At 40.3% G+C, this 25,917-nt stretch overlaps 1 protein-coding gene across 1 annotated transcript; it reads left to right on the top strand.

Annotated features, from left to right (window-relative positions):
• The first annotated feature begins 8,779 nt into the window (after positions 1-8,779).
• On the top strand, positions 8,780-21,557 carry LOC128737461 (all trans-polyprenyl-diphosphate synthase PDSS2-like). The gene is made up of 4 exons (XM_053832099.1): positions 8,780-9,180; positions 20,427-20,753; positions 20,815-21,224; positions 21,286-21,557. The coding sequence occupies exons 1-4, from the start codon at positions 8,780-8,782 to the stop codon at positions 21,555-21,557; spliced, it is 1,410 nt and encodes a 469-aa protein (XP_053688074.1).
• Positions 21,558-25,917: the final 4,360 nt, after the last annotated feature.

The following is a 25,917-nucleotide window of genomic DNA, read 5'->3' as shown; positions in this document are numbered from 1 at the left end:
TCTTTATCGATGTTTGAGATTTTTGGTGCATTTTCTGGTTTATTTAGCACCATTCAACTTCAGCTTATTTCTAAAGACTTAGTTGTGCGTTTTGTTATTCGAAATAATTTAAGATTTCGAAGCAAATTTCCAGCAATCTACAGTGAATCCTAACACTGCCATATATGTATGTAATATTGGGCATTGTAAAAACAAAATGTAAACCTTATGGTCACCGGTAATCTAATTTTTCATTTATTTAGGGAGTTTCCGGTTTTTTTGTCAAAAAAATTTAAAATCTCCTGTCGTCGTTCGTAGGAGTACTACAAATCGGAAAGAGAAAATACTGAAACCTTCCGCATCCATCTAAGAATGCTAGTCACCTACAGGAATAAAATAATTGTGCAAATGATGTGCTTCTTCACTAACTTTACGGAATAGACGTTGCGGTTCTGATCGAGATGCATCTGAAGCTGGAGAACAACTTTCCTCGAACATACCACCTCAGACGTAGCCATAACCGCCAAGAGAGGTCTAGAGCGGAAGCGAGTTGAGCTGGTGTCGGTATAATTGAGCTTCACAAGCACTGAATGTCCTCAGTAGCTGACTCGTCAGGAGGTAAAGTTTGACCTCGCCGGTAACCTTAACGCACGCCAAGGGTTGAGAGGCAATTCAAGGAACAACAAGAACAACAACTGGTTGAGGGCCTCCATGGTGACCCTCGCCATGATTCGGTTGTCTTTTCCTCACCCGCCTGCGTCGAATTCATATTCGACATTGCAGAAGCTTGCTCTTCACTTCGTTTCATCAACCAACTGTCGGCCGACCACTTACCAGCAGTATTTGAGGTGAACCAAACCATTGATCAACATCAGGAGCGCCAACAAAGAAACTGCAACTGGACACCAAAAGGCCCCTTCTCCAATGGTACCTCGAGGACAGAGTAATCAAAAATGCAACGGTTCATCTCGACGACCTTGGTGACCAATCTCGTTGATGAAACAAAACGTATCATTTCCCTTAGACATAAATTGTAGTAGACGCTTTTCCAAAGACTACAGACCGTGGCCAAGTAAATTCCTTTAAGCAAGAAAAACAAAAGCATTGCCACTAAACTGGAAGAACTTTGCAAAAGAACTTACTAAACCATTTAGGCTCTAATAATGATTAACTAAAGGGCTTAAAAATAACCCAACTTCTATCTTATCTTTTAAAGTATCTAGAGATATGCTTATCTTATCTGATAAGAAGACGATTATAAAAACATATGAAGGCACAAGGCTTTAATGGACTATTCAACAGCATCTTTAACGAACCTTAACCATTTCCCGCTTGGCTAAAAACAAATTCGTCGAAGACCAAATACATGAAAGGAAGAGGCTCAAAGGAGACAAACGCGCATCTTCCATAGACGGTAACCGTTGACGGCGACGGACTAGAAGTGGTAGGTGAGTTCGTGTATTTGAGATTGCCGGTCACCGCAGACAACAACATTAGTAAGGAGATCCAGCGGAGCATTCAAGGGGGAAATCGGGTATATTCGTAAACGTAGCGTTCGTAAACAGTACGATCAAGAAGCATACGGTGGAAGGTGCTGATATTTGGTGGAGTACAAATTGAAAGCGGAGAGTGGCGGAGGCATATGAATCACGTGCTAGAGATATTGCTTAGAGAAATTCCCATTGGCGAAAATCAGTAGGCTACGCGTGGTCGGACACGTCCTAAAGATGTCGGGCAACAGTGCGATGAAAACGGATTTCTTCAACAACATCAACGGCATCAGGAACAGAGGTGCCCTCGTACACTGTCCTCGACCACCACTGTGGCTCAACCACAGCACAGTGGGCAAAATCGACGAAAAAAACGGAACTTTTTGTAGCCGCTATTTTTAAAGGGTAGAAAGTGACTTTTCTTATGTAAAAAATCACAAGAATTCGATTGGTGATGGTCCCAACGTGCGGAAATGACGATAAGTAGCCCGTACCCTATTTACCCCTATTTTCTAATTGTTTTGAAAGAATTATGTACAAAATCTCTCTAATTTGAGATTCTTTGGTAAGAAAAGAAGAAAAATATTAGGAAAATGGTACATGAACAATTTTTTTTAATGCAACAAAATCAAGAGTCGGTTTTGCCCAATTTTACTCAAGGTTTTGTAGTATAGGCAAAATGTCAATTCGAGCTCCATCGGGCATGTGGCCCGGAATCAGCGGAACGATTGGTTTGACGATGAATGTAGGAGGGTGATGGATGAGGAGAACGCTGCGCGGGCGGCCAAGATGCGCAGTGCCACACGTCAGAACGTGGAAAGACACAAACAGAAGAAGATGCAGCGAAACCAAATCTTTCGGGAGAAAAAGCGCAACCTGGAAGAGCAGGAATATGCGGAGTTGGAGCGGCTGCATCGTTCTCAGGAAACGCGGAAGTTCTACCAGAAACTGAACGGATCCCGCAAAGGCTTTCTGCCGCGAGCCGAAATGTGTCGGGATAAGACTGGCAGTATTCTGACGGACGATCGTGAGGTGACGGATAGGTGGAAGCAGCACTTCGACGAACACCTGAATGGCGCCCAGGCGGAAAACCATGGCGGCGAGGAAAGCGATTTTGACGGTGCAGCAAACGGGGAAGAGGTGCCAGCCCCAACGATAGGCGAAGTTAAGGAGGCCATCATGCAGCTAAAGAACAACAAGTCAGCTGGAAAAGATGGCATCGGAGCGGAGCTTATTAAAATGGGACCAGAAAAGCTGGCCGTTTGTCTACACCGACTAATTGTTAGAATTTGGGATACGGAACAGCTACCGGAGGAGTGGAAAGATGGGGTTATCTGCCCGATCTACAAAAAGGGCGACAAGTTGGACTGTGAGAACTATCGAGCGATCACCGTTCTCAATGCCGCTTATAAAGTGCTGTCCCAAATCATTTTCCGCTGTCTATCACCAATTGCGAATAGATTTGTGGGAACTTATCAAGCCGGCTTCGTCGAAGGTCGGTCTACAACGGATCAAATATTTACACTGCGGCAAATCCTCCAAAAGGGCCGTGAATACAGAGTTCCCACGCATCATTTATTCGTTGACTTCAAAGCCGCATATGATACCATCGACCGGAAAGAGCTATGGAAAATCATGGACGAGAACAGCTTCCCCAGGAAGCTCATCAAACTGATTAAATCTACGATGGATGGTACGCAGTGCTGTGTTCGGATTTCGGGTGGATTGTCAAGTTCATTCGAATCACACAGAGGGCTTCGTCAAGGTGATGGTCTTTCATGCCTGCTGTTCAACATAGCGCTACAAGGTGTTATGAACCGAGCGGATATCAACACGCGGGGCACGATATTCAACAAATCTAGTCAATTCGTCTGCTTTGCCGATGACATGGATATTATCGGCAGAACATCTGTGGCGGTGGCTGAAAAGTACACCAGACTAAAGCGCGAAGCAGAAAAGATTGGGTTAAAGATAAATACGTCTAAAACAAAGTACATGCTGGCCAGCGGAACCGAGGCCGAACGACACCGCTTGGGCAGTAGTATATTGATCGACGGCGATGAGTTTGAGGTAGTCGATGAATTTGTCTACCTTGGCTCACTGGTAACGGCGGACAATGATACCAGCCGTGAGATTCGGAGGCGTATTATCAGCGGAAGTCGTGCTTACTATGGGCTCCACAAGCAATTGCGGTCGAGCAGACTAAGTCCCCGTACAAAGTGCACCCTGTACAAGACGCTTATTAGACCGGTTGTTCTCTACGGGCATGAAACATGGACAATGCTCGAGGAGGACCTGCGAGTGCTCGGAGTTTTCGAACGACGAGTGCTAAGAACGATCTTCGGCGGCGTACAGGAGAACGGAGTATGGAGGCGGAGGATGAACCATGAACTCGCACAGTTCTATGGCGAACCCAGTATCCAGAAGGTGGCTAAAGCTGGACGGATGCGATGGGCAGGGCATGTTGCAAGAATGCCGGACAACTACCCTGCAAAGATGGTGTTCGCCTCAAATCCGGTAGGAACAAGACGACCAGGAGCGCAGCGAGCAAGATGGTTAGACCAGGTGGAGCGAGATCTGGCGGAGAGTACTCGGTGTCCGAGGAATTGGAGAGCGGTAGCCTTCAACCGAGTTACATGGAGAAATTTTGTTCAACAGACTTTGTCTTAGGACGACAAGCCACCTAAGTAAGTAAGTATTTGTGGCTACAAAAATCATCATGTTTACCATTCTTTCTTTCTTAAAAGTTTCAAAATTTTTGTACTTCGGAATGCTTTGAGCTACAGCCGAGTATATTTTTTGAAAAGTTGAGTTTTCAAGTGGTTCAAAAGTTATGAAGTTTTGAATGAAATAAAATCGGAAAGCATGACGATTTTTGTGACCACCTCACCTCAAAAAGAAGCACCCTAAGCGTCCAATAAAAAAATATGGGTCTAAAATTTTTTCAACTAGGAACAAACATACCAAATTTGCACGAAATCGGAGCACTTTCACATTTGCTCCTTTTCCTATTAATACATTCTCTGATATCAATAAAAGTTGTAGGGTAAGGCAAAATATTCACTTAGACGACATTTTAGCGAAAAACTTGATCGTCGTTCGATCTTTTGACTTTTTTTAACAAGCCCGACAAAAATGCCTTCTTGAAAATCTCTGGTAAAAGTATCGATTTGGCATTTTACCTGTAGTACAAAAACCTTAAGTAAAATAGGTCTAAACCGACTTCTAGACTAAGTTGCATTAAGATAAAATTGTTCATATACATATTTCCTAACATTCTTCTTCTTTTCTTACTAAAGAATCTCAAATTAGAGAGAGTTGGTCTCTGTAACTAGAGAGAGTTTGTCTCTCTAACTCTTCTTTCAAAACTTCTGTAAAATAGAGGTAATGAGGCAAAATGGGCTACTTCTCGTCATTTCCGCGCGTTAAGACTATCACCAATCGATTTCTCGTGATTTTTTACATAAGAAAAGTCACTTTTTATCCCTTAAAAACAGCGGCAACAAAAAGTTCCGTTTTTTCGGTCGATTCTGCCCACTGTGCACAGGTCGAAAGCAACTTGCGACCTTGAAGAAACTTATTTAAGACTGAAATTGGTTCTAAATTAGTTGCCACAACTGCTTTATAACAAATGTGCTAGTAGGGAACTTCTGAGACTTGAAAATTGAAGACTAGTGCCCCAAAATCGAGTTGAATGGAGACGACTGCACGAGTCACCTCAATTCTATGCTGACGACGACGCTTGGCGCCAATGCGACAACTGCGAAAGATTTGGTAGGCAGGACGCAATTATGAGAGAGAGTGTGTGTGTGTGTGTGTGTGTGAGAGAGAGAGAGAGAGAGAGAGAGAGAGAGAGAGAGAGAGAGAGAAAGAGTTGGTGCAGAAGACATTTTTTTATAATCAGCCGAGGTAGAAGAAAGTAATGAAACAAAAGTGTTGATAATATCCCAGGGGAGACAATGCTTGAAGGAGAAATAACGGAAAATTAGGAAAGGGAGGGTCATTGAAGCAACGTTTATTAAGTTTGTATATCGTTCGTCTTTACTCAAGCTAAGGAATCCGCGGAATTATAACCAGATTCAAACCAAGTTCTCCTCCCAGACCTTGTGGATCGCAAATATTGGTAAACTTTTGAAACACAGCGGACCGGATAAACAGATTCCCCAGGCCCCAGCTTGGGCAAAGAGAAACAGTAAACCAAGAAGAACGAATTGAAAAACTACCGTTATAAGAAATTAACAAAATACCTTATCTCATTAAAGGTCAAGAGAAAAGACAAACAGCGCGACACGAAGCAACAATTTGGTCTCGACAAGCCTACTCCATGGCGCATCTATTCAAACAAGTTTCAAACTGGGTAATCAAACCTTCATTGGCTAAAATGACATTTATGGCACTACTAGACATCGAGCAAGCGTTAAATTTCGCTTGGTACGACGATTTGGTGGACAAGCTCCTTCGATTTCGCCTTCCCAAAAGTACGAAGTACTGCGGCAATAGAACGCCATAAAAATACTGTACGCGGTTCCCGGTAGAATCCCTCAAGGTAGCATCTTGGAGCCAACGCTTGTCAGTGCAGACTCTACGATCTTGTGGATCCGGAGCTTCTTCCACAGGGTGCTACGGTCGACATTTGGTTAATTTTTCAATCATGTATTTCAAAAAATTGAACATTCATTATTTTGTAGGTGTGTGAGTGCATAATGATGCCTTTATTTTGATTTTGAAGAGTTAGAGAAACAATTAATCAAAATTTTGCTCGCTTATCACGAACTACTCTCACTTCTAGTTGCCAAAACTAATAAAAGTGGCCAAATGAACCGTCGCCAATTTAATACACGTGCTTGGTGTACGTTTCTGGACACCCAAGACGTCTGGATTGGATGGAAATCTAAAGCCAAAAGACACAGCGACGAGCGTGTTGAAACGGATACCCAGCCTCTCTGCTCGAGATGTTGCAAACCATCTAGGAGTGTTTACAAGTATGCATCGAGCTAAAAAACAAGCCGGACTGTCAAGTTATAAGAAAGTAGTGGCTCAAAATGGCGCTGATAAACAAACAAATTAGCCAAAATCCCCCAAAATAACGGGTGACAACTAAAATTTTGGAATTTTTTTCTCAAGCTGTCAAAAAAAGACAAAGATACATGAAGAAGATCTGATTTACCGAAATGAAAGATACTTTATCTTCTGTTGAAAAAAAATAAGTGTACATTTGAAGACGGTCCGTAATCGGTTGTTCGGCGAAGCTTTCGTTTGACGTCGAAACAGGAGTGTTGTACGGCCGTCAGGTCAAATTTGCGAATGTATCTCTTGATTCTACCAATCAACTGTTTGCAATTCGTGGCTCTCCAGTTATTTTTGTGCACCATGGAACTCAAAATCCCGAAGAAAGCCTCGATTGGGCAGATTTTACGGGTCGTGGTCTTCGGGTAAAAATGGGATCGAATGGGTATTCAGGAACGATTGTGTTTTTTTGGCATAATACGATGATGCTGTATCCGGCCAAAACACGTATTGTCCATCTACATGATGTTATTGTAGAAACAGGGTCAAAATTTTCTTCAAACATTCGTCTCGTGCATCTTAATTGAAAGCCAAACCAGAGGGCTTGTTGTTGTAAAAACGTGAAAGAGAACGATGTCCTTCTGCGTCCATAATTTTGGCTGGTCTTCCACTACCTTGCTTGCGAATAGTTGTTGGGCATCTTAGTATATGCTAAACAGTGGAAGCCGCAACATATTCGCTTTTGAAATGCTTCTTGTTTTGACGCCATTTTAAGCAAAACTTGACAAGCATAAACAAATCAAAAAATATTGACAGAAAGAGGAGGGAAAGAGCTAACACATACACACTCTCATTTCTCCCAGAACTCGTTTGTTGTTGAGTATAGGGGCCTCGAAAAAATTCCAAAATTTTAGTTGTCACCCGTTATACGCGACGATACTAATGAAATTCGATTACACGGTGATGTACAACGAAGCCAGCGTCAAAACAAACATCAAACAGTTTCCTGGGCAAAGGTTTTATACGGGAACCAGAAGAGGAAATGTAGCGCCTCTAACGCCTCCATCATGAATAAAAAAATAGTGATGTCAGAATGATGGCAAACACAAACGAACAGTTGCCACCGTCGCCCGTAGAGGGCGTATTGACCCTGTCCGTAGAGATTTAGCAGAATGCCCAGTCTTGAGTTTTGTAGGCTTTGTGTTTCAATAGGCTCTTTGATTCATAAAAACACAGAGCATCTGTTTCTACCAAAGCTATTCGAGTTTGTAGTTGATGCGGATGATGCTCTTTAGTCTACCTGATTTTTTGCGTTTAGGATAAGAAAGAAGTGAATTTTCTTGTTAAAAACAAATTTATACCGTAACGTTCAACAATTTTGAATCTTTTGGGAGGTTTTCCGTGTTTTTAGTCTGCATCGACATTATTTTCTATCTTCTCAAATCCAATTTTCATACTAATACACAGGCACGTCAAATAATCTTGCGCCCGTTTAGATTGATAATCAAAATCGTTTTTGGTCTTGATTCGCCTTGAAAGTCTGCCCTGTTGAATATCTACATCAAAAAACATTTATGAACAACAAAAAATACGAAGTTATTCGAAGTCCCTAAAGCCATAATGTTTTATCGGTTTTTGAGAAAATTTCCAAAAGCAGAGTGGGTAGGTGTAAAATTTTTCAAATAGCTTGAACGTATAAGATAACCTGTTCCATTATTCAAACAAGTGACTGCCTGTTAGAGCTTCATAACTTCTCTACATTTTTTGAACGTGTCAGAAATTAACTTTCGCTATGTTGCAGAACATGCAAAGGCATGTACTTATTGCACGTTTATACGTTTCTTCTGTATGTAATCTTCATTTAACGGGTTACCTGCTTATTAAATTAATGATACAATATTAAATTCAATTGAATTTTCTTTATTATTAGCACCTTCAGCTTGACGTGGCTGGCCCGCTTCAGGCACATTGAAATTAACCATACTCTTTCCAGCTACAACATTATTTTTTAAAAAATATTCCTTACCACCGAATTACCACTAATAAATTTCCGAGAAAACATGGGTTTTTAAACCGCTTTTAATTATATTGATGCTCTTTACCAGAAGATGCAAGCAAGGATTCACATCAAAGTACGAAAATGGTTTCGGCTGTGAAACTCAGCCTGCAGTGCGAAGTAGGCAAAACAAAAAACTGTGCGGGAACCAATTTACAAAGCAGCCCCCCTGGACGACAGCATGCGACTCTTGGAGCTTACCATACTGCAAACGATGGCGGTAAAATTTAAATTTACAGTCAACATCATGGCTCTCAGCAGGTTGGTCGTGTCGCGTGGTCTGCTTAGGACCAGCTCCTCAGCAGCAGCATTCGATGGTTCGCAGTTTCGCGTTCTTAGCATCCTTAGCAGCGGTGACGGTCGCAGAGAAAGTGTCCCCTCGAGTGCTCGAACGGTGAAGACAGTGCTGGAGGCCCCGCTACAGGCTCGCCGGATCAGTGCCAGTTCCCGGGCGGGTGAGAAGCTTGCCACGGCCAAGGCGGTCCAGAAGCATGACTGGAACCGTGCCGTTAGCGAGGCCGAACAGATCGTTGGCTATCCGACGTCGTTTCTGAATCTGAGATTTTTGCTGAGCGACGAAATCGCTAATGTGGCGCTGCATTTGCGCAAACTGATTGGCAGCAATCATCCGTTGCTGAAGTCGGCCAAGTGAGTGTACTTGAATGGGAAATTGCGCATCCTTGTGGCGTTGATGTTTTGAGTGCTCAATTTAAGTGTTTACGACTGTGGTCGCCGAAAAGGCTAATATGGGACACCATTGAGAACAGAAACTCGTTAGCTAGTGAATTGAGTGTGAAATTAAATTTATCAAGCATTTAAAGTGATTCATGGTAGTGTGGATTTATGCATCAGATAGTTTAATTCATAGACTATTTAAATTTATTTAGTCTCATAAAAATCTATATTCTATAATATAGATTTGCTTATTTTTAGAAAATGGTGGTAGTTAACTTAAAAGTTTATGTTTTTACGTTCTTCACAAGTGGAATAAGTTGGTAAATATTAATTTCTATATACGTGTTTGCTCGTCAAGAAAGTCTACTCATCGGAATGCTTAATTTAAGTAGTAATTATGTTTAACCCTCAGATTCACAAAGAAGGAGCGTTTCTTTTTAATTCTGCTGTTAATTTATTATTTTAACAAATTCATGCGTCTTCAATTTGCATACTTCAACAGTGGCGTCTTTCGATTGAAGTTCCAACAAATTCGAAAGAGTCAATTATGGACCATGCAAATTCAAGATGAGCTATATATTGTGAGTTTCATTGAAAGTTATCACCCGCGCTGTTCAAAAATGAAGTGCTCTTGCATGGTTGCTGGGTCGATTTTGATATTATTGGAAGAAATTACACAGAAATCTAAAGTTTTGGTTACTTTTGGGCACCCAGTTACGCGAACAACATGATTGTTTAAAACATTTTGGCAGCAGTTCTAGCGCGGTGTTTGCTTCAAGCGCGGTGTTTCCTTTAGAGCAATTCTACTAAGTACAATCGAAATTTCTGAAATCTGTATTATACCTACTATGCTAATCAAATTTGGTCTAAATATTGGTCAAATTCGTAAACCACTTTCGTAAACATGGTATTTTTTTAACAAATTTAAATTTTCAACGATTCAATACTGACATATTGAGGTCCCAGAAGGTTAAAACCACACAAAATCTGAAACTGGTTTTGGTTAGATTTGCGCGGTTTAATTCGAAAGTTCGATTCGATATTCGGTCGCCATTAAGGACAATGGAGCTCTTAGATGGCCATTACTCTGCTTCTCACTCATAGTTTACATTATTTCTGCATTAACATAGACTATTCAAGCTACTCAAACGACTTATTTGAGTGAAGAGCAAAATAATCCATACAATTTTGCTGTCATATAATTCCAAGTGTTCACTGCACTTCAGAATATTAAAAACATAGCCGTATTGTTGATTGTTGGGTACTTACAATCTTCGCAAACACTAATTGCAAAACAAATATTTTCAGTAGTGAATCTTTTGCGTAATAATAAAACTGAAAGGATATTTTCTGCTTCACTCATTCATGTGATTCTAGTAAGACACTCAAGAATATTATAATATTTGAAATGCTTGAATGTCACTTCTGCTTGAACAAAACTTGTACCAAACAGGTAAAGGCAATTATGAACAAAAACAAACCGGCAAATAAATAAAACATAGATAAACAATGACATAGTCTATGGGCGGCGGTTCAGCGAAGACTATTCAGTACAGAACAACTTCCGACCTGCTAATTGTTTTTCTTTTTGTGCGTTGCAAAGTGTTTTCGACATAAAGCCTATTTGGTAGTTTTCTCAGTTGTTTCCTCTACATCGAATGAAAAGCAGAAGGACTGTGCATGAGAATACCAACCTCTGGCACTTTCTATTAGCAAATTGTGTCAACTACTTAGGAATGTCTTATGTTCACCAAAAAGGTAGTAAACCCCTATCGTGAAAGTCGTTGATCTTCGAGAACGATTACGAATGCTTGTTTCATCCATGTGCTGGGCCAAAACATTAAGGTTACAAATGAAAGGCGTCGTAGCCTCGCAACGATTGGGTCAATTGATTGAATTTTAAGATTGCACCGAATGTCTCTAATGTGTTTCATTCAAACCGGTGCAATTTGCCAATCTCTTTTGTCTCTATAAATTTCAAATGACAAACGAGAATGGAAGATTCACAAGATACCATGTCGATAATTAAGGTCGCAAAGAGGGGTAGGCCGACTGAATTAGGAAGCCAGCAACTTTAAGAGTCCAAAAGCCACGATTTTTTTTGGGCTTTAACTTTCTCTATATTCTTGAATGTTTTTATCTATAACTAGCTGATTGCCCGATGATACTCGGGGCCCCTTTGTCTCTCAGCCAATTGTACATCTGTTTTTGTAACGAAAGTCATAATGCAAGAAACAAAACCCTTTTCCTTCATTTGAATGTATCTACTTGTTCTCAACTCCCCCCTTCTGTTATCCCCCAGCTACTTGTAAATCTCTCTAATTTTCGGTAATTCATAAGTAGCGAGAGAAAACCCTTTTTACATTTTCGAACCTTTCCCTTGTGAATGGCTATCCTATTCCCCCTTTTTTGAAAGCCCCGTCTTGTCGTCCAGCTACTTCTACACCGTGATAGTCGCCGTCAGATGTCGCCCTACTTGTTCTAATCATTTTGTTCGCTGCGCGCCTGGTCGTCTTGTTCCTCCTGGATTTGAAACAAACACCATCGTCGCAGTACAATTGTCCGGCATTCTTGCAAAATGCACTACCGTATCCGTCCAGCTTTAGCCATCTTTCGAACACTGGGTTCGTCGTAGAACTATGCGTACTCATAGTTGATCCTTCGCCACCATATACGTTTTCCTGTATGCTGCCAAAGACCATTCTTAGCAGTTTTTTCTCGAAAATTACGAGTTATTAAGAACGGAGATCGAATGGTAGTTCTTACTGTCCATCGCCTTTATTATCGCCTTTCTTGTAGGCACAGGGCAGGTCCCATTCTTCCAACCCACCGGAAGTCGTTCTGTATCCAAAAATGTACACAGTTTTTCTAGGCCCTTTCTAATAAGCTGTGCTCCGATGCCATTGTTGAGGTTCGCACCTCTTCCCCGAATTACTTTCTCTTTCGCCAAGGTCCTCTACCAGGGCCCCATTCAAGTATTTGTCCAAAAGCTGCTTTCACGATTCGAACACCTCACGATCATTCATCAGGATATTACCTTTATTATCTTAACCCAATTTGATCCGCAGCACAAATACTTTGTGGGATGCGCCGAGTGTCTGGGTTTCCGTTATCTCAGAACGATGCAGCTGCTTCCATTCTTGATACTCTTCTAGGTAGCGCTTTTTATCTCTAATTTAAGTTCTGGCGGAGTCTTTCAACGTGCTGACGTTCTGTGTCTTTAGCATTAGCATTAGCATATGAGGTTTCACACATCGTAGATAAGGTATATATAGTATATATGGGCAAAAGTAGAACAATCTCACCAGCAATCCTTCGAGTGAAATACAATTGCGTCAATTGTGTTTACAGCAGGGCATCTGATATCCAATCATTTATTTAATTTTTCCTTCTAATATGCTTGTGCATTATTTAAACATATTACGGCTAAAGTTTTCATCGTACAGTAGGATGTGCTTGATGAGCTAAAACGAAACAAATAATTAAAATAACATATTAGCACCCCTCGGGCGCTCTGTCAAACCTCGACGAACAGGATCAGTACGCCCTCTACAGATGACGGTGATAACTTTTAAGTTGTATGTGTGCCTCCCAGCTGGTCTCGAGGTATGATGCTGTCCTGATAAACCAGTCGTCGTATGTTCGAATACCGGCTGGGAGAGGCTGTTAGAGTCAATAGGATCGTAACAACTGGCCCTGGAATCGTCCTGTACTCTAACAGCAGGCTGCGAAGTCTGTCGTATAAAAACAGAAGAGCAAGTTTCGATAACGGAATATAACACCTAGGATTTGCTTTGCTTTGCTTCATGCGGCGGCGTATGCTCCTTGATCGAAGCGTTTTGCGAAGAGGAAAGTAAGTTTGATTTCCAGCTTAAATGCGTCGTTAATCTCCTTACTCGTATTTTTGTTGCTGGTGACCAGAGATCCCAAATATATGAATTCATCAACCACTTCCAGGTCATCACCGTCAATAGTCACTGTCCGTGGAAGGTAAACGTTGCTTCCTCTGGAGCCTCTTCCTACCATACATTTGGTTTCCGGCGCATTGATTTGTAGCCCTATCCTCCTAGCCTCCGTTTTTAGTCAGGCGTAGATTACCTCCGCCATCCCAAGGTTTCTAGTAATGATATCGAGTTCGTCTGCGAAGGATAGACGTTGCGTACTCTTGCCGAAGATCGTTCCTCTCGATCGATGTCCGCTCGCCGGATCACACCTTAAATGGCAATATTGAATAACATCCAGGACAAGCCATCCCCTTGCCGCAACCCTCTGCGCGATTCTAAAGGATTTTAGAGTGACCAACCGCGTCAGTTTTTCCGGCAAACCGTACTCGTGCATTATCTGCCATAGCTGTTCGTGTTCAACTGTATCGTATGCTGCCCTAAAGTCCACGAAAATATAATGCGTGGGCACATTGTACCCTCGACATTTCTGGAAGATTTGTCGTTGAGTAAAAATTTGATCCATGATAGTAGTATGGACCCCTATAAAGCCCGCCTGCTACTACCTTACGAATTCTGTCTATTGGGGATGGACGACGCAATAAAATTGTAGGCGATGTTGACCAGCGTCAACGTAATGCCGCGGTAGTTATAGCAATTTAGCCGGCCGCCCTTTCTGTAGATGCGATAGACTGCACCTTCCATCCACTCCTCCGGTAATTTCTCCTCCTCCCAAATCCTTGAACTTATCCAGTGAAGTGCCGTTGTTAGCGATTCTTGGCCATTTTTGTAGAGTTTTGGCGGGAGTCGGTCCTTTTCGGCGGCTCTATTATTCTTTAGCTGACCGATTTCTCGCCGGGTCTCGTAAAGATCAGGAAACCGCACGCTGTTGTCGTTTGTCGGCACTCCAAGGTTAACTTCCGTTGCGTCTCCTTCTGCGATGTCGCCGTTGAGATGTTCATCTGCTTCCACCTGTCAACCATCTCGCACTTGTTTGTGATTAGATCCCCTCCCTCGACCCTATACATGTCAGATTTAGGTGTGTAGGCCTTACGAGTTTGGTTCATCTCTTTGTAAAAAGTGCGCGCGTAATTAGCCCAGAATAGTTGTTTCAGCTCCTCACGATCTCTGTCCTCCTTCTGGCGCTTTTTCCTCCTCAGGATCGTGGTCAACTCATTCTGCGCTCGTCGATATTTGTCAGATTCTTTCTTTTTTCCTCTCCATTGTTTGTTGGGATTCTCCGTCAAACCAATCATTTCGTGCGTTCTAGGTTTCTTTACCTAGCATCACGGTTGCGGCCTCGTCGACGGCCGAGCGTATCATACTCCATCCGTATTCGAGGGTCGAAGCATCTAGCTCCACGGAGGAAGGCAGAGCTACATCCAGTGCGCGCGCGTAGTTTTGTGATGCAATAGCTAGGGTAAAGAACCGGTTTTAAGCAGTCTAAGCGGGTCACTGAATGTTTTACCTTATTACAAGCGATGGGTTGACTAAGTGAGGGATATCAGCATACCAATCTTCTTGCTACCTTTAGTTCTTCAAGCTGTTACCATTGGAAGACACTATTGTTGTGCTAAACTTTTGAGTTTCCGCTTTAAAAGTTGGAGCGCTGGAACTAATTTTGATCAGACCGAACATATTTTCACCCTCAAGGTACTTTTTTAAGCAATCTTGAAATCTGATTTTTTTACGTGCCCGTGAAAATCCCTCGAACTTTTCCCCCTATTCAGTAAGTTCGCGTTCCTATCCGCGACCTACTAATCGGCATCTGATGCGTAATCGGCATAGCGTATCGGCATAGATGCGTGAAATGCCATCTGTCTAAATTGTTTATCGGGGCATACACTCACCGCACCGTTCGGCAAACGGTATTCGTCGTCTCTTTTATTCTCTAGTGTTCTTATTGGAAACTGCGAGTTTGACGTCTCACTCGCTGTTCATAAGGATGGTGCGAGAACAAAAGAGGTAAACATAGCAGTACGCACGGTCCGACTCAGAACAGTGTTGTCAAAGCAAATAACATTGAAACACATCGTTGCTTCATTAAATCACTGAGAAAATCTTCGAAAATTATTGAAAAAGCTGTCTTTTCTGTTGTTTTTAAGAAAGAAAAATTAATTATGAACATACATTTCTCTTGAAAGTATTGAACCACGTTTTCACCATTGGAGGCAGTTAATTTCAAACCTATAATTCTTATTTCCAGAACCGAAACAGTGTCTTGGCAACACGATAGTTTATCAGTTTTGCTGCAGCAGCTGCTACTGGTGAACAGGTTCCGTCAATTCAGAATTTGTTTTCAGTTTTGTTATAAAATAATAAAACTTTCGGCTAGTGACAAAACCTTAGATAATAGAAAAAAGAGAGTGAATAATATGGTATGTGACAATTGAGTGCTTGACTTTTAGAGTGGTTGTAATCAGTGCTGAAAAATGTGATGGATTCGTTAGTAGCGAGGTGGCGATTGCCTTCAGCAGCTGAAAAATGTACGTTTTTGGACATCAATTTTTAATTCATCATATTTCTTGTCGGAAACCCAGTAAATTGTGTTTGTGTGAATCAAATGTATGGTTAAGTGATTTGTGAAGATGATCCTATCAAAAGATTTTGAAAATATGAATTCAAAAGTGCATTTTCGGCTCATTTATTTTCAACTGATTAAAATAGGTGACACTGCTTAACTCGTTCCTTACCCTATATTTATTCTTAGATAGCAGTAGAGTTCTGAATAGAGAGACTGGCCATGTCACTCAAAAACTCGCATCATTAAACCAACGACACTCTCTGATTACGTGAAACGTGTGTCGTTGGTTTAATGATGATAAGTTCCCGCGAGCTACTGTCCCATGGCCAGTCTCTCAATTCAGAACTCTAGGTAGCAGCTCTGCACGGGCTGCGTATCAAAGGTGACAGCGATAGGATTCGTAAACATAGTGGAAATGTAAAAATAAAAAATAAGAAAACTTATCCAATTTAATTCTACTATATGTATTTTATTCAATGACAGATACGTATTTCGCCTACGACTTGCAGGCTTCCTCAGTGTCTGTTTTCGAAAACAGACACTGAGGAATAGTGGAAATGGTTTTTTTGCCCTGTCCTATGGCGATTGATCCGTTTTCTTTCCTTGTTCGTAGTATTGGTATTGAACATTGGGCATAATGGATGATAGGCATAATGAACGATAGACTTAATGTGCGGAAGGCATAATATACAGTTGGTTTTATGTACGTAAAGCAATCCGCCATTAGCTAGCAAGAGGTCGATCGATTCAATTCGATTCATTCATTTCGAATCGATTCAATTAAAAAAGCATTGCATGTAGGGTGATAGGGTGCATATAGGGAGAGGTCTTCCGACTATCTACGAGTGACCGAAACACAAATGACCTAATCACGAATGGTTGAAACTCAAAGGGACGAAATGATAAATGGTATAGTAAATATAATGATAATGACTGAATCACGAATGGCCAAATGCCATAGAAAATATTCACGGCCTTCGACCTGCAACGAAGCTAACAGAGATAGGCGTTTCACATCAAAAACCATACCAGAAATTAATAATGATAGATAAAAGAAATCTACTTTATCACACTTCTGATTAGATGAAATTTGATTGAAACGCCTCGAGAAACAATTGTTTCAAAGCTTTTTGCTTCTGAATAGTTAAGAAATTTCATGAAGGTTCAAGGACTATTTTCAATACAAAATTTTATCAGCTTTCGAATGAAAACACTAGAGTTGAGCTATAGCTAGCATACTTTGTGTACTAGAGCTAATTCAAGAAAAACAGAACCAACAACTAAAAATGTTTATTATCTCTGTAATAATTGAGATTTGATCAAGAGATATGCTAGAAGGATCTTTACGTCAAATGTGGGCTTCTATCACCCCTGAAATATTTGCACCGTGCTACCTAACACCCTGTATAGCGCATACACAGAAAGAAATTTCAAGGCAGAACAAAATATATTAGAGGGTAAATATAAGAAGAAGCATCACTAAATTTTAGCTAAAAAGATTTCTGTTTGGCTTAAGCATTATTCTGGCCAAAATTACTATGCATTACCGTGAAGCATAGTAACAATAACAGAATCGTGGTAAAAATTACTAGAGTTTATCAAGAGAGGTTGTAAAATTAACTGAGAACATGTTGCTTATACAAGAACCCTGGTAAAATTAAATAGCATTTTCATGGTACTTTTGAAAGCAAGCATTTTCAGGGAAATGGTACGAGAGACTATGGTTCTCGTTTCAGTGTATGGTTGAGCTCTGCGCCTAACGGGTGACAACTAAAATTTTGGAATTTATTTGAGGCCTCTATACTCAACAACAAACGAGCTCAGAGAGAAATAAGAATATGTATGTGTTAGCTCTCTCTCTCTCTCTCCTCTTTTTGTTAATATTTTTTGTTTTGTTTATGCTTGCCTTGTATTGCTTTAAATAACGCCGGAACAAGAAGCATTTCGGGAGCGCGTTGTACATTTCTACGAACTGCCACAGGAGTCTCGGCAAAAAGTATGCAGTACAATATTTAAAAAGCGAATCAGCCAAAATTCTGGACGCAGAAGGACATCGTTCTGTTTCTCGGTTCTTCAACAACAAGCCCTCTGGTTTGGCTATCAATTAACATGCACCAGACGAATGTTTGATGAAAATTTTGATCCCGTATCTACAAAAACATCATGCAGATGGACAATACGTGTTTTAGCCGGATAGAGCATCATCGCATTATGCCAAAAAACACAATCGTTCCTGGATACTCGTTCGATCCCATTATTACCCAAAAACCACAACCCGAAAAATCTGTCTCAGTGCGCCCAGTCGAAGATTTCTTCGGGATTTTGAGTTCCTTGGTGAACAAAAATAACTGGAAAGCCACGAATTGCAAACAGTTGATTGGTAGAATCAAGAGATGCATTCGCAAAGTTGACATGACGGCCGTACAACGCTTCTGTTCGGACATCAAACGGAAGCTTCGCCGAAAAGCCGATTACGAACCGTTTTCAAATGTACACTATTTTTTTCAAAAATGGATAATTTATCGTCAACCTCGATAAATCAGATCTTCTTCATGTATATTTGTCTTTTTTTGACACCTTGAGAAAAAAAATTCCAAAATTTTAGTTGTCACCCGTTATGAGTGGCAGTGAAGCTTTCTTGCAGTCAGGATATTACATGTTCGAAACCATGTACTGCTAAGCGTTGTATTTGAGTACTCACGAATAATCATTGTTGTTGTGTAATAGACGTTTTACAGGTTAACTACTGTTAATGTCATTTTGTTTGCAATTATAATGGGCACAATCACCGGTTGATGATTTTATGAGACATTTTATTTACCTTTTATCGATATCCAATCTTATATAGAAAATGGAAATCAAAAGTGCAGTTAAGGCGAACTTTTGACGCAAAAAATGTCATAAATTGAAGTGGACAAGTAGGTAGTTAGGTTTGTAAGTTACAGTCTGGAACATTTTAAAATGCCTTGCAATCTTAATTATTCTATTGCATTTCTATCACAGATGATTTTTTGATTAAAGCTTGCTTCTACTAAATCACCTTAAAATTTTATAAAAGCATCGGGAAATCCCCTATACGATGTATATATTGTATAACACCCCATCGTAACTCACATAATTCATCACTGATTAGACACGTTATAGTGCACATAATCTAGCATGCGGATGTCTGATGTTCACTCTACTCCGGCGAATGGAACGTGTATTTCATCAGATTGCCTTTGTACGCCGAAAAATCTCATCGAAATTCGGTGGCTAAGACAAATCAATGTCGTAATGCGCACGGTAGACTGGACAAGATTTTAAAAATTTCGCAGTTCGAAATATGGAACTCAGTTTTTAACCATGTATTCTTACCAAGTATAATAAATCTTTTAATAATTAATTGACTAGTCAAATCTAATTTCTATCACAACTTTCCGGCCAGTCTATCGACCAACAGATGCAGCTGCGATTGGTAGTAAAAAGATGCGTGACCGCCAAAGTAGCCATTCCATTCGCAATTGCCCACGCTGCGCTCGCGCTGGCTGCTTGCTGCTGATGGTGGGCCTGGTGAAACTGACCATCCAACTAAGCAAAGTTGTTGTGTTGTGTATTTTTCGGAAAAGCAATTTTGTTTCACCGTGTCCAAATGGTGATTGAGAAAAAAAAACCACTGACCCCAAGGAGATCCCCTTCAAACCGCTCAGTGGAATATTGATGATGTGTTGTTGTACGTAAAGTTGAGTTGAGCTTTACGTTGCTTGGTACGCAACATTTGCTTCCGCACTATTGACACAGTTTACCACACCACCGCTGTTAGGTTAAAATTCATTCACTTAGTATTCATGTCGATTATTTTGATGTTATCCCCTGTTAGTGAATAGCCCACTGACTTGATTGATTAATTGAAACGTGAAGCTGCAGTATCAAGTTTTGCATACATTAGATCTGTTCTTCCTGTAAAGCTTTTTAAGGTGCTGTTTGTTGTTTTGATCACAAATACACTGATTGGTAAGAAACGAAAAAATCGACCTGGGATAAAAATATAAAATGATAAAAGATTACATTTTTATAAAAAAAATTATTATTATTTACTCATATGTAAATGGTAAAGTTCTCCTAATAATTTTTAATGTATTTAAAATATGGTTAATTAAAAAATAACCATGCGTTCTCATTTCCATCGCAATCGGTGGGTGCACCTAATTTACCAGCGATGTTAAACTTCAAATATTTACATTATTAAGTTCCACAGGTTCCATAATTGTCATTTGCCGTGAAGCTAAAACCTTTGTTGAACAGTATAATTTGTGCATCAAGGTAGAACACGTTATAGAGTTTTACTTGGAGCCACTTGGAGGACAGTTGCAGTTCAAGTATCGGTTATACACCCCAAATAGAGACACTATCCAGCATACCTCTTACTTTCAACTGATTGTATTCTAGAAACCAGTTTGGCATACTTAATCAGTACACAGTGTTCTTTAAAGCTCTGCTCGCGTTGGCGACAAAACTTGTTTTGTGTGGAGCTTGGCATAAAGCTTTGACCGTTCAGCAGAAAATGCTAGGCCTAATGACATTCTGTTTTATTGAAATACCAGGTGATTCAAGTCTTTTTCTTTTGAGAGATAAATACATATCATACAAACAAATCTGCAATAGCTGTTTTTATGCGGGACTATTACTATGTTTTTTTATTGATTGTAGTCCTAAACTAAACCTCATCTAGCAGTAAAATTAGTCACCGTAACCGTTGTTGTTTCTCGTTCTAGATCCCTTATCTACAATGACAAAAGTCAGCAGGCCTGGGGGCTGATTATTCTGCTGATTTCCAAAGCAGCCGGTCACACGGAATCGGTACCGGAGATGGACCATGACCGAAGCGTTGGAGTGCTGCATTCCCAGCGAGCCCTGGCGGAAGTTACGGAAATGATCCGCAGTTCGCAGCTGATTCATCATGGTATCATCAACCTTCAGTCGATGGACAATGCCGGTAATGATCTGAGCGGCGACAGCGATATGATTTTCGGGAACAAAATTGCTCTCCTTGGGGGTGATTACCTGTTGGCTCATGCGAGTAAACAGATTGCAAGTTTGAGGTTTGTTCCGTGTTGTTGTTGATACTTCTGGCAACAAACTGGTTTTTTATTATTTTTTTAGGAATCAAGACTTGAACATGTTGATGACTTCAGCCTATCGAGATCTGGCCGAGTCGGCCTTCATTGGAGATAGTGATGATCAGAATAGTCCTCTTCCTTCAAAACCGGATAAACCGCCCGGAACAATCACTCCCGAATGTACTTTGGAAGAGTTAGACTTCGGAGACGTGCAAAACAACCTCGAACCGATGATAATCGACGGAATTATGGGCCATCCGGAGAAGGAGTGGTCGCTTAGACATGTTTTGGGCGGTGGTAGTCTACTGGGAAAAAGTTGCCACGGTGCCCTAATGTTGGCCGGACATCCCGAAGAATTGCAAAAGCAGGGTTATTTATTCGGTAAACATATGTCATTGGCATGGAATGCGTCTATTGAGCTTCAACCTTTCCTAATGAGTGAACTTCCATTAGGTAAGTGTTCCACTAAACAAGTTGAATCAAATGATTAACAGGAATAACTGTCTTATTGTAGGCGCACAATTCAGTCTGGTTTCTGCCCCGGTACTGTTCCACTTGGAGTACGATCCAAGCATTTATAAAATCATCGAAAAGGGGCGCAACTCGGTGGACGATGTCGACTACAGTGCTTTGCACAAGGAAATTTGCCGGGGTCCTGGGCTCGAGCGAACCAGAAATCTGCAGGAGAAACATAGCCAGGCCGCTATGAATGTGCTGCGCCGGTTTCCTTCGACGGATGCCCAAAAGGCACTGCAGAACATCATTCTGGCAATGCAGCAATTGTGATTGCTTTTTCTGATTGAACGACAGCTCGACAGATGAGAAAGATGCAACCAGTAAATTCTATATGTAAAAAAGTTTTATATCCATATTAAATATATTTATGATCCGTTTTGTATAATATTTACTTCTAAACCATTATTAGTTTTTTATTTTCAGGCATCCACAACTTTTCAATTAAGATAAAATTAAAAATGTAAACAAATCAATCATTCTTAGGAGTACAAGTCCAACTAGAAGGAGATATTGCAATTTTAGTATACTATAGTTTACACAATATTTAGGGGAATTGGAAAAGCATTGCAAAAGCAAGCAGGAAAGTGGTCACCCAGGAGTCCAATATATATAACATATTCGAAATTGAAATTAGAAAATACTCAGGGCTATTAGATGTGATGAACAATATACCTACAAAATCGTTCGGTCTTTCTGTTGATTCCAGAAGAACCTTCTAATATGCTCTTCAAACTCACGATTTCACATCCGGATTGATTCGCTGAAGATTTTATTGAATGAAAAACTTGTTTGGCTGGACTTTTGGATCAGACGTCTGACTAACGAATGGGAGAAAATGGAGAGAAAAAATAAAAAAATTGTGTAATAGACGACGCTATGCGAATAATAGGGTAAATTATCATATTTTGAATAAATTTACCTATCGGTATCAGCACAAGTGTGTCTTGAGTCTCGATCACGGACTCGATCCAATCTTCCTTTTTCATCTTCAAACTGCACTAAATTGTTGTTATGTGATTCTATTCACAAACAGTGCTTCTAAAACTCGATTAATTATTTTCATTATTTTCTGGCATATCCAGACATAGACAAAACACTACTATATCTATCTAATGGACTCTATTTCAGTCTACCTCTTAATTGACTTCATCTCTATTTCGACTTTCGACGATATTTTTAAAAACAACATAGTGCATAGTTATAGTTTTCTTCAAAACATGTTTGGCTATTGGACTAATTTTATTCCTTATTTATTTTTAACTAGTGCATCTATTACAAATTATCCTGGTATATCCTGTAATACTTTTATTGAGTCGGGAACGACGGCAGAAGCTCCGGGGAAAATTATCAAAATGGTTCAGAATTTTATAGGTATGCTATTTGACTACAAATCAACACGATAGAGCAATAATTTCACAAGCGACGTTAGGCATGATCGCCCAGTAAGCTTCGGGGTACTGCTATAGAGTCAGTAAGATCGTTGCACTAGCCCCGTAATTGTCCTGTATTCTAATGACCGGCTGCGAAGTCTGTCGATAAAGAAGGGTTAAGTTCTCAACAGAACGTATATACCTATGGCTTTGCTTTTTTACGTTAGGCATACGGACGATAGGCATACACACTTTAGACATACGGACATTAAGCATAATGTACGTTGGGCATAATAAGCATAATGGATGATAGGCATAATGGACCGTAGGTATAATTAACAAAACTTCGCTACGCACTTGCGTGCGTATTCATAGGAAAGCGAAGTTTTGTGAATTATGCCAATCATTACTTCGTCACAATACAATGAGAACCGGGACTGCCCATTCAACAAAAGATCATTTGGTATATTGCTGGTTGGTATAAAGTTTGCCATAAAAATATTGGCATAAACATAAGCAACCTTTTGGCAGAAAAACATTTGGCATAATTACCTATGTCAATGCCGTATAAATATTTTATGATCTTTCATAGATGATTCAGGGCGAGACGGCCGTAGCTCGCGAGTTTTGCCGGCGACCCGTCATTGGAAATGTCGGCTAGTGCGGAGGGTTGACCGATTTGTCTAGGTATACATGCTTTTGCTTGGTCTATCGACTCTTATTAGTTTTCACTAGCCCTCGCTTAGATTCAGCCAGCTGGTGGATGGCCGAATAATACTGGTTAAACTATCATCCAAATAAGCAAAACATATTTTCGTATGTTTAAGTAACATCTTACCTAACATCTATACCTAAAAAAATGAATTTCCATCTGTATGTATGTACCTTGTAGACTCGGAAACTACTATACCGATCGGCGTGAAAATTTGTATGCAGAGGTTTTTGGGGTCGGGGAAGGTTCTTATGGTAGTTCGGGACTCCTTCCCCTCTAGAAGAGGGTGCTCCCATACAAATAAAACACAAATTTCTGCATAATTCGAAAACTAATCAAGCAAATGGAACCAAATTTAGCATGTAGGGGGTTTTTGGAAGCAGTATTTTTTTCTATGGTGGTTTGTGACACCTCTGAGAGGGGGGAAAAAGGGGGCTCTCGTCAAATGAAACACAAATTTCAACCAAACATGAAAATTGTCCAGGCAACTAACACACAAAATATGTATTTCTCGGACAAGAAGCATATTCTGATAGAAGTTTGAACCCCTCTTTAGTTAAGAAAAGAGGATGCTATAGCTACTCTTAACTCTACACGGTTTTTGGCGGCCTAGGAGTAAATCTCTTCTAGATACTTCTTCTTTTTATGTAACAATGGGCGCTATTTTGTCTTATTTCGTCGAGCAACTCGATTCGACTAAGTCACTGTCGAATGTCGAATGCGGGGAAAACGGGCAGAATAGCGGCTCAATGCAACACCAAAATAAAACAAGCTCACTTGTCATTTGCTGACAGTTAAATCACTAACGTTTTAGTGGTCGACTCGGGCGTGTTACCAAAAGTAGACCAGTAGCAAAGTGATACCCGACGTGACTTACAGAATAGGGCCAATGTACTCATACCTTCTTATTATAGGGCCCTGTTCTGTAATGCTGTCTGTTCTCTCTGCACTGGACACTCGACATTGACTGAGTCGAGTCGAGTTGCTCAACGTGGCTTACAAAATAGGCTTTCTGGAATTTTTTCAGACGAATAGAACCAAATGTAATAGTGATCAAACAGTTAAAGGTACAATCATCTACCTTAACTCCACTCCTGCTGTAGCCGGACATAATTTTGTGTTAATGATCCCGACAGATGACAATAACCTTGACTTGGTAGTCGTTGGTGCTTCGTAAACAGGTGTGATGCGATGGTGTGGATCTTTCCGATGGTGTGGTAGAAGGTTCACATTCAACCAAATTTGGTTTGGGTGTGTTGGCTTTTTGCCGGTCGCTTCCGATATTTACATTTCTATTTTTAGAGACGATTTATTCAGAAACTTTTCACAAACTCACAAGAATGTTAAACCTCCCTCACCGAGAAAAGGCTGCATACTTTTGCACGAGACATAAGCGTGATGCGTGCAAATTGATTTCGGATTAGAAAACTGACCTCTACTTTATCGATAGAAATTCAAAAATGGATTATTAAAGCATTGTTGGCTTGAGCGAATAAATCGCATTACAAGTTGTACCTAAAAATTATGGTGAAACATATAGGCAAATAACAGATTCAGCACATTCTAAGGTCATATAATGTAGTGGTCAGTGGTAGCTTTCATTTACATTGGTATTATTTGCATATTCTTGTGGAATTACATTCTGAATAAATTATTTTCTGTCCAGCCTCTGCCGTGCTGTGAATACAAATGAATACCAGCGGTATATTTAAAGTAAGAAATATAAAAGCGTTAAAACTCCAATCGGTTTATATAAATTATTATTAGGTAGTTGTATTAGATTTATGCATTGCAAAATGCATTGCCAAGCATTAGGATAGGAGCTGCACCGGTGATGATGAGACATACAGAAAGAATCAATTCGATCAAGTTGTGCATTCCTTTTGCATATGCATCCAAACTTCATGATGAGAATACTTAATTATGTTCCCGCCACATACCACCACAAAGGTTTGAGCAAGAAGAATTATTTTTAAGAAAATTAATTATTAATCATAATAAATCTATCAATTATCCCGCATTTATGAAGTGACACACTTTCGATAATATTTCCAAAAAGACCTTTGCTGATCTCGGAAGAGAAATAGTTTAATATTAATACCAGCTAATTTGGGCTAATTGGGCAACATTTGCACAGAAAAAATGTGGACAACATTCTTCAGTTATTAATGAATTAATAAAGCGTTTCTGCACAGGAAAACTACATCTTACGCATTGTCAAGTAACAATCGGATGGCATAACCTCGCCCATACTGGAAAGAGAAATTGTAAATTTGCATTCAAGTGCTTTTGTCGGCACGGAAACGAGGAATGATTAAACAGGACAGCAATATCAATGCGCAGCGCGACTGGTAAACTACCAGGTGTTCCAATGCAATGTGACACAGGGTATAAAAAAACAATTGTCCACTAGGTACTACGTACTCAGTTCAAAACCTGAATCCTGCATTGTTTACATACAACGTACAGTTCAATTATACACATTATTGGATTGCGAAAAAAAAAATGAAGCACAAGTCAAAATAAGTTAATGCCGTTCCAGTGAATA

The sequence above is a fragment of the Sabethes cyaneus genome, chromosome 2, assembly GCF_943734655.1.
Source record: "Sabethes cyaneus chromosome 2, idSabCyanKW18_F2, whole genome shotgun sequence".
Lineage (NCBI taxonomy): Eukaryota > Metazoa > Arthropoda > Insecta > Diptera > Culicidae > Sabethes > Sabethes cyaneus.
The sequence above is the reverse complement of the archived record's forward strand: the minus strand, read 5'-3'. Positions and strand labels throughout refer to the sequence as shown.

What these genes read in the sequence shown, in the direction of transcription:
- LOC128737461 (XM_053832099.1), top strand. Translation starts at nt 8,780, where the DNA reads ATGGCTCTCAGCAGGTTGGTCGTGTCGCGTGGTCTGCTTAGGACCAGC. An exon ending in CCGTTGCTGAAGTCGGCCAA is followed by an intron (nt 9,181 to 20,426) that starts GTGAGTGTACTT and finishes TTCTCGTTCTAG; the next exon opens with ATCCCTTATCTACAATGACA. An exon ending in AAACAGATTGCAAGTTTGAG is followed by an intron (nt 20,754 to 20,814) that starts GTTTGTTCCGTG and finishes TTATTTTTTTAG; the next exon opens with GAATCAAGACTTGAACATGT.